The 9,934-nt window shown below is 38.3% G+C and overlaps 1 protein-coding gene across 1 annotated transcript in view; it reads left to right on the top strand.

Annotated features, from left to right (window-relative positions):
- Positions 1 to 4,445, top strand: part of dsg2l (desmoglein 2 like) — a 31,939-nt gene extending 27,494 nt beyond the window's left edge. Inside the window, 1 exon segment of the mRNA XM_056470589.1 lies at positions 2,930 to 4,445. Within this exon segment, the coding sequence (XP_056326564.1) occupies positions 2,930 to 3,784 (855 nt within the window). The 3' untranslated portion in view covers positions 3,785 to 4,445.
- The last annotated feature ends 5,489 nt before the right edge of the window (positions 4,446 to 9,934 follow it).

Genomic DNA, 9,934 nt, shown 5'->3' on the forward strand with positions numbered 1-9,934 from the left:
CCCATTCCTCTTTGCAGTACCTCTCAAGCTCTATCAGGTTGGATGGGAAGCGATGGTGTACAGCCATTTTCAGATCTCTCCAGAGATGTTCAATAGGATTTAGGTCTGGGCTCTGGCTGGGCCACTAAAGGACATCCACCGAGTTGTTGTGAAGCCACTTCATTGATATTTTTGCGGTGTGCGTTGGGTCATTGTCCTGCTGGAAGATGAACCGTCACCCCAGTCTGAAATCAAGAGCACTCTGAAGCAGGTTTTCATTCAGGATGTCTCTGTACATCGCTGCATTCATCTTTCCCTCTATCCTGACTAGTCTTCCAGGTCCTGCTGCTGAAAAACATCCCCACAGCATGATGCTGCCACCACCATGCTTCACTGTAGGGATGCTGTTAGCCTGGTGATGAGCAGTGTCTGGTTTTCTCCAAACGTAACGCCTGGCGTTCACTCCAAAGAGTTCAATTTTAGTCTCATCAGACCAGAGAATTTAGTTTCTTATGGTCTGAGAGTCCTTCAGATGCCTTTTGGCAAATTCCAGGCGGGGAGTGGCTTCCGTCTGGCCACTCTACCATACAGGCCTGATTGGTGGATTGCTGCACATATGGTTGTCCTTCTGTAAGGTTCTCCTCTCTCCACAGAAGAGCGTTGGAGCTCAGACAGAGTGAAAATCGGGTTATTGATCACCTCCCTGACTGAGGCTTTTCTCCCCTGATTACTCAGCTTAGATGGCCGGCCAGCTCTAGGAAGAGTCCTGGTGGTTCCAAACCTCTTCCACTTACGGATGATGGAGGCCACAGTGCTCATTGGAACTTTCAGAACAGCAGAAATGTTTCTGTAACCTTCCCCAGCCTTTTGCCTCGATACAATCCTGTCTCTGAGATCTACAAACAATTCCTTTGTCTTCATGCTTAGTTTGTGCTTTGACATGCACTATCAACCCTAGGACCTTATATAGACAGGTGTATGCTTTATTAAATCAGAATGTACCTGAGCTCAATTTAGAGCTTCACGGCAAAAAGTCATTACTGATGTACATGCGATTTTTCAGCTTTTTTATTTTTAATAAATTTGCAACAATTTAAAAAACTTTTTTCACATTGTGATTATGAGGGATTGTGTGTAGAATGTTGAGGAAAGAAATCAATTTAATCCATTTTGGAATAAGGCTGTAACATAAACAAATGTGGTAAAAGTGAAGCGCTATCAATACTATCCGGATGCACTGTAACTAATAACGAGATAGCAGCGATTATTGCGGACTTAAGCCTTCTTAGTTTACACACTGGTATTTTTGGAGCTTTATTGCAGATTTCAGCTTTCTTAGTTTAATAAATTGGTATTTTTGGAGCTTTATTGCAGACTTAAGCCTTCTTAGTTTAATAAATTGGTATTTTTGGAGCTTTATTGCGGACTTCAGTCTTCTTAGTTTAATAAATTGGTATTTTTGGAGCTTTATTGCTGACTTCAGTCTTCTTAGTTTAATAAATTGGTATTTTTGGAGCTTTATTGCTGACTTCAGCCTTCTTAGTTTAATAAATTGGTATTTTTTGGAGCTTTATTGCTGACTTAAGCCTTCTTAGTTTAATAAATTGGTATTTTTGGAGCTTTATTGCGGACTTCAGTCTTCTTAGTTTATTAAATTGGTATTTTTGGAGCTTTATTGCTGACTTCAGCCTTCTTAGTTTAATAAATTGGTATTTTTTGGAGCTTTATTGCTGACTTAAGCCTTCTTAGTTTAATAAATTGGTATTTTTGGAGCTTTATTGCTGACTTAAGCCTTCTTAGTTTAACAAATTGGTATTTTTGGAGCTTTATTGTGAATTTCAGTCTTCTTAGTTTATTAAATTGGTATTTTTTGGAGCTTTATTGCTGACTTAAGCCTTCTTAGTTTAATAAATTGGTATTTTTTGGAGCTTTATTGCTGACTTAAGCCTTCTTAGTTTAATAAATTGGTATTTTTGGAGCTTTATTGCTGACTTAAGCCTTCTTAGTTTAACAAATTGGTATTTTTGGAGCTTTATTGCTGACTTAAGCCTTCTTAGTTTAACAAATTGGTATTTTTGGAGCTTTATTGTGAATTTCAGTCTTCTTAGTTTATTAAATTGGTATTTTTTGGAGCTTTATTGCTGACTTAAGCCTTCTTAGTTTAATAAATTGGTATTTTTTGGAGCTTTATTGCTGACTTAAGCCTTCTTAGTTTAATAAATTGGTATTTTTGGAGCTTTATTGCTGACTTAAGCCTTCTTAGTTTAACAAATTGGTATTTTTGGAGCTTTATTGTGAATTTCAGTCTTCTTAGTTTAATAAATTGGTATTTTTTGGAGCTTTATTGCTGACTTAAGCCTTCTTAGTTTAATAAATTGGTATTTTTTGGAGCTTTATTGCGGACTTAAGCCTTCTTAGTTTAATAAATTGGTATTTTTGGAGCTTTATTGCTGACTTCAGCCTTCTTAATTTATTAAATTGGTATTTTTGGAGCTTTATTGCGGACTTAAGCCTTCTTAGTTTAATAAATTGGTATTTTTGGAGCTTTATTGCTGACTTAAGCCTTCTTAGTTTAATTAATTGGTATTTTTTGGAGCTTTATTGCTGACTTCAGCCTTCCTAATTTATTAAATTGGTATTTTTGGAGCTTTATTGCTGACTTAAGCCTTCTTAGTTTAATTAATTGGTATTTTTTGGAGCTTTATTGCTGACTTCAGCCTTCCTAATTTATTAAATTGGTATTTTTGGAGCTTTATTGCTGACTTCAGCCTTCTTGATTTAATAAATTGGTATTTTTGGAGCTTTAACTGAAGAAACTCAAACAGGTTTGGATGACAAGTGATGACAAAGTTGAGAACTGTCCCTTTAAGTGCCATGTATTTTGTGTCTCTGATCAATATGAAAATCCTCCAGTGTTTATTAATGAAACATAATCTGAATATCATTACAGAAATCAAGCCATGTGGCACAGAAGCAAGGTCTGGGAGACAATCTGAAGGTCTATGAGTACGAGGGCCAGGAATCTCACGCTGGCTCATTTGAAGACATCTGCAGTCTCATGCACGAAGAAGAAGATCTTGCTTTTCTTGATAACCTTGACATGAAGTTCAAGACTCTTGCTGAGATCTGCAGTGGCTCCGAAATCCAGCGTGAATCCATCAATGTGAGCTCCAAAAAAACAGATCTATCCACCACATCAAAAGATCTCAACGTACAAGAGACGTCCAACATTCTGCAGTCTCAGGAGAAGAAAAGCTCCACTATTCTTGCAGGATCAATCAATCAGTCCAGCAACATGCAGCAGGCATCTCAGGAGAAGAAAACCTCTACTATTATTGCAGGATCACTCAATCAATCCAGCAACATGCAGCATGCCTCTACAGGAGTGTATGTGCATGAGAAAATTATGGTTCCTAATACAACCCTGTTGGTTCAGCAGCCCACCCTGTATTACGCTCCTGCCGCCCCTGTTTATGTAGTAGAGCCCCATCCTACAGTATTGGTGACGTCCGGCGAGGTCTTAGGCCTTCAGGAGAACCAGAAACGTCCTAAAAATGCCAAACACGAAACGCAGCACTACCAGAGCCTCGTCTATGTTGAGCAGCAGCAGCAGCCATTAAGAGGGTCTATGCAAGCTCAAGGCAGCGTCTCTGGAACGGTTCAGATGGTTAACACTGAAATAATGCAGTCAGCTGAAGGTCACGGGGTCAGACGGGAGATTCATCCTGCTAGAAGAGTCATGATAGAAGAGGTCAGAGAGAGAGAAGTGGATTCATTACATTTGAGGGTCCCGATGAGTCTGTAGGCAGCCTCGTAAAGGCTGGTCACTTCATGTGTTTTCTCTGATTAGATTTGGTTCCTTTTATATTTGAGTACATGAATGCGTTATGATTCCGATGTTCAAATCCCACGCTGTATGCAAATTTATCCAGGTTACATCGACTAAAGCAGCGATGCCCAAACTCTGTCCTGGAGGGCCGGCGTCCTGCGGAGTTTAGCTCCAACCTCAGTTAGACACACCTGAACCAGCTAATCAAGGGCTGTTTCTCAATTCCACGAATGCTGAGAATGGACTAGCGCAGTGTTTCTCAACTGGTGGGTCGCGACCCAAAAGAGGTCGCTTTTATTTTGAAATGCGCACGCGACAACCGTACCGTTTGACATGTGAAATTTCATTTAGTTATAGCAACAAATACGTCGAAGTGCAAGTATGACCCTGAATATGTAAAGTATGGATTTACATATATTGACGACAAAAAAGCTTAAACCCTCAGTGTGTCATGTAGTGAGGTGCTCTCTCAAGAGAACATGAAACCTTCTAGATTAAAGCGGCATTTAGAAACCAAACATCCCGGTTACAAGGACAAACCTGTGGACTATTGTCAAAGACGGCTCAAGAGCTGAGGGCATCACAAAAGTGCATACATTTTGTTAAATGACAGCAATAAAATATTGTTTATTTGTCAGTCTTTTTGTAATTTGTAAGATTTTCTTATGATTTATCTGTCACTATTGTGTGTGTTAACAAATGAATACAAATCAATTATGATTCCTAAAAATTAAAATATAGTTTTAAAAAATGTGGGTCCCATGGCCAAACCAGTTGAGAACCAACAGACTAGCATTCTTGTGAAGACCGGTCTTGCCAGGTCACCCAGGAAGAACGAACTCGGGAGACCGTAAGAACAGACAACGCGTCCTGCGAGAAATGAGATGCTGCGTTCTTCCTGATGGTCACATGACCGTCACACGTTTTTAAAGGAAAATTATAATTACACATTCATTCATACAACGATTTATTGTTTTTCCCCTTTTCAATATATATAAAACCTGCACAGAAACATTGCAAATATACTTTGCACAATACAAATAAAACTAATTTTAATAGGAATTTCAGCAAATAAACACCCTTAATGTGTTTATGCCTTTATTAAGATTTTCATGGTGATGTTTCCTTTCATCGTTTCCTTTAGGGAAACTCCTGAGATAAGTAAGTTATACCTCTGAACTTTAAGAAATCTTTATTAAATTTTACGCTTCCCACCTCCTTTATTCAGTTGCAATGACTTCTGGACTTCTAGAGCGAGTTCGATGCTCAAATATGCATCGGTGCACCCTTAATACCAAGAACACGTACAGGTCCTTTTACGCATCCTCCATTCTTGCGGTCTTGAGTTTTGGAACTGAACTTTGGCTTTTGATGATGAGGTTAAACGAGAACACGAGGACGCAAGACCGCATATTGAGAAACAGCCATGCTCTTTCTAGGTATAGTAGAAACTTCCAGGCAGGTGTGTTGGAGGAAGTTGGAGCTGAACTATACTGGACTGAATTTGGGCACTCCTGGACTGAAGCATGAGATACACCTCATTTTAGTTAAACCTTTTTTTTTTTTTACAGAATTGTAAGCTATATACAATTGAAGCAAAAAGCATTCTCCCTCCTGTGCTTTTATACTGTTCAAAATATTTACCAAGTGATGTTGAACAGATTCAGGAAATTTTCACAGTATTTCCTATAATATTGTTTCTTCTGGAGAAAGTCTTATTTGTTTTATTTCGGCTAGAATAAAAGCAGTTCTTAATAGTTTTAAAGCCATTTTAAGGTCAATATTATTAGCCTCTTTAAGCTATATTTTTTGGATAGCTTACAGAACAAACCACTGTTATACAATGACTTGCCTAATTACCCTAACCTGCCTTGTTAGCCTAATTAACCTAGTTAAGCCTTTAAATCAGGGGTGGGCAAACTTGGTCCTGGAGGGCCGGTGTCCAGCACAGTTTGCTCCAACTCTAATCAAAAACACATGCTTATAGATTTCTAGTGATATTGAAGACACTGATTGGCTTGTTCAGGTGTTTTTGATTAGAGTTGGAGCTAAACTGTGCAGGACACCGGCCCTCCAGGACCGAGTTTGCCCATGCCTGCTTTAAATAGTTAAATTTTAATCTGTAAAGAACTGTCTTGAAGAATATCTAGTCTAATATTATTTACTGTCATCATGGTGAAGAGAAAATAAATCAGTTATTAGAGATGAGTTATTAAAACTGTTATGTTTAGAAATGTGTTGAAGAAATCTCTCTGTCAAACAGAAATTGGGGAAAAAATAAACAGGGGGGCTAATAATTCTGACTTCAACTGTATATCTCGAAATGCATTTCAGATGACAATTACGCCTGACTATTTCATGACCAGATAGCTGTTCGCTCAAAAAAAATAACTGAAATGCATTACGTGACCGATTGTAAACAGCCCCATAAGGTCCAAATCTGTGATGTTCCTCACCTGGCATTAAGTCCACCTTGACTCTCTGTGATTTATGATTTTCCTAAATACATAATCAATAATATAGTCAAATTCTCTCCATGAGGTCCACAGTCCTGCAGAGTTCAGCTCCAACCCAATCAAACACACCCGCCTTTAGCTTTGTGGTGATCTTCAATCTTCATTTATAAAACTTTGTGTGGAAATCTTCCGAAAAGTGACACCATGTATTTTACAAGATGTAAAGTGCGTCTCTGATGTCTCTAGTGTGTGTGTGTGTGTGTGTGTGTGTGTGTGTGTGTAAAGTCTGAGCTCAAAATAGCACACAGATCATGTTTCTAACTCTCTGAAACTGACCCCTTTTAGGTTTTGATCCTAATTGTGGTGTTTTGGTGACTGTCGCTTTAAATGCAAATGAGATTGTGCTCTTTTCAGAAGAGGGCGGAGCTACAAATGCCTGTGTGTCAGCATATTGGCAGATTCAAAAACAAGACTGACTGCGTGAAAAAGTCTATGTCGCTCCTGTCGCTGGTTCATCTAAAACTCCACATCTAGAATCCTCTTAGTCTATGCTGACATTATCTTCAGCAGCTCAAACACTCTAATGGCTAATGGACAGACGGCTGCTTCTCACTCAGGGCTGCTGTTTATGCTAATGAGGGAGTGATGGGCACTAGTGGGCGGGGCTTTTCTTTCTGATGACACGTACAAAGGGAGAATGTCAATCAAAGATGTATATACATTTCTGAAGAGCACAAATTATGTAGCCAGAGGTGCGTATGGCTGCATTTCGTCTTTTAAATGAATGCTACGAGGCAGTATGATGCTGTTCTTTTTTGTACTACCAGCTGACCGCTTACCTCCGTGTGGACAGCTTTCCCGCTGTTACTAGTTTGTCCAGTGGCTCGCCAATTACATCGGTGGACTTGAGACGTGGAGAAAAGTTGACCACAATGACGGGGTTCGAGTTCGGTGAAGAACGGTTCCAGAAAGCAAGCAAGACAAAAAAAAAAGCTAAAAATAAAATAAACAAGTAAATAACAGGGTGAGAATGTGGTAAAATCTGAAAATGGTTAAAATCAGGTGGTCATGAGGGCTTTTCTTTTTCTGGATTGCTTTTGAAAACACTGTCGGTTGGGTTTAGTCGAAGAGGAAGGTGGGTCAGACGATCGGTCAGTCAGACGACAGCGGCCTCTGGTGGATTTAAGTGAGAACAGCAGGCGCGAAAGGCACTTGCGAGAGAAATCTGAGATCTGCAAAAGCGTACACAGCCACATAATCCAGTGGTGGATTCATGAAAAACAAAAACTGCAAAATAAAGAGGACCTCCTGGGACATATTTCATGCTCTCCAGAATTGTATATAGGGGTATGTAATCAGAATGAGCCTGGGTTGCTAAAGCTGATGATCAACTTTCTTCACAGCAAAATTAATTTGGCGTTTGCATTTTTTGTCTATAGCTGTATTGATTTGTAGTTTACATGTCTGGCACTGCAGCACTGCTAATATTTTTTTGTTTTTTTTTTTGTTTTGTTTACTAATCTATCCATTAGCAGGTTGGATTTGGTTAGCTTTATCTGTGCTACTGTATGTACGTATGTACAGTATATATATATACACAAATTTGAAGTAAAAATTATTCGGCCTCCTGTGGATTTCTTTATCAATATTTCCCAAATGATGTTGAACAGATTCAGGAATTTTTCACAGTATTTCCTCTAATATTTTTTCTTCTGGAGAAAGTCTTATTTGTTTTATTTCAGCTAGAATAAAAGCAGTTCTTATTGTTTTAAAGCCATTTTAAGGTCAATATTATTAGCCCCCTTCAGCAATATTAGTTTTGGATTGTCTCCAGAATAAACCACTGTTATACAATGACTTGCCTAATTACCCTAACTTTACCCTAATTACCCTAGTTAAGCCTTTAAATGTCACTTTAAGCTGAATACTAGTGTCTTGAAGAATATCTAGTCTAATATTATTTACTGTCATCATGACAAAGAGAAAATAAATCAGTTATTAGAGATGAGTTATTAAACTATTATGATTAGAAACGTGTTGAAAAAATATTCTCTCCACTAAACAGAAATTGGGGGGCAAAATATACAGGAGGGCTCATAATTCTGACTTCAGATATATATATATATATATATATATACACAGTATGCAATCTTAAATTCACATTCAAACATGCATATTTTAGCTTTTGAATGAGAATCAACAGAAAATAGTCTAAATATTTAACTATTAATGACTGTTAAAACTCTGTATGAATGAAACTGCACTGTATTTTTGTAAAGCAAACAGACGTTTGTGTGTTTATGACGCTGTATTTTCAATCAAGAACTTCCTGAAGATCTTTAGTTTCTGGCTACAGAATAATAGTTTGATGTCATGTTGGTACTTTTGGGTTCAGATGAGAAGGTGCTGCCACAGCAGGAAACGTTTAAGGATTTTGAATGCATTATGTGGAAGAGAAACACAGTTATTTCCAGTAAAACTGAGTGTGCATTAAATGATTTCATTTCAGAATTTCAACAGAGTAAAATTAAATGAAAGCACACTTATTAGAGCACATTTTCATATGAGCAGCTCAGAAACACCTGCAGACCAGGAATGACTTCATGTAACATGCTGTTTTTATTGATATTACCATGTGTACTGTAGTATTTGCATTGCAGTATTGTCATATTATATGCATTATTAAAGATGTATGACCCACCACATCTCCATTCATTCATTTTCCTTCAGCTTAGTCCCTTATTTATCAGGGGTCACCACAGTAGAATGAACCACCGACTTATTCAGCATATGTCTTACACGGCAGATGCACTTCCAGCTGCAACCCAGTACTGGGAAACACCCATACACACTCATTTAGTTGATCAATTCCTATATGACGCATGTGTTTGGACTGTGGGGGAAACCGGAGCACCCGGAGGAAACCCGTGCCTACATGGGGAGAACATGCCAACTCCACAACAGAAACGCCAACTGCTCCAGCCGGGACTCAAACCAGCAACCTTTTTGCTGTCAGGCCACAGTGCTAACCACTGAGCTATTGTGAGGATCAATGATGTAATTAGTAATGATTTACTTCTTTGAAGTCCCCTAACAAAACCCTGTTTACAGATGATGAAAGAGATTGCTATGCTATTAAACAGCTCCGCGGTCCGAGAGCGCCGTCCAGTGGTCAGTAAAGGAACTGTCCTCAAAAGGTGTCCATTTCAGTTCATTAAATTAACCGGGGTGTGTCTCATTCAGCTGATGCATTAAACTGACACTAATGATGAAACCTACAGTGTGATTTCACTCCAGTGCTCATATTAACCCTCATGTTGACTGTGTTTATCTTGAAGTTTGGTGAATTCTAACATTAGTAACTGAATCATTTTCTATTTTCACATTTTCATGCTAATTTATTTATTTTTTAGATTTAGTGCACTGCAAACATGCTTTTCTTACTTAGTTTTTGTCTTGTTTCTAGTCCAAATATCTGCAACTTCTTAAATTAAGAAGCTTTTTCTAGACAAGCAGAACATAATGTCTTGATTTCAGAAATAATAAAGTTTTTCATTCTGTGTTCGAGCCAATAATCTTACATTCATTCTCAGCTTAGTCCCTTTATTAATCTAGGGCCGCCACAGCGGAATGAACCGCCAACTTATCCAGCATATGTTTTACACAGCGG

The sequence above is a fragment of the Danio aesculapii genome, chromosome 2 (assembly GCF_903798145.1).
Source record: "Danio aesculapii chromosome 2, fDanAes4.1, whole genome shotgun sequence".
NCBI classification, from domain to species: domain Eukaryota; kingdom Metazoa; phylum Chordata; class Actinopteri; order Cypriniformes; family Danionidae; genus Danio; species Danio aesculapii.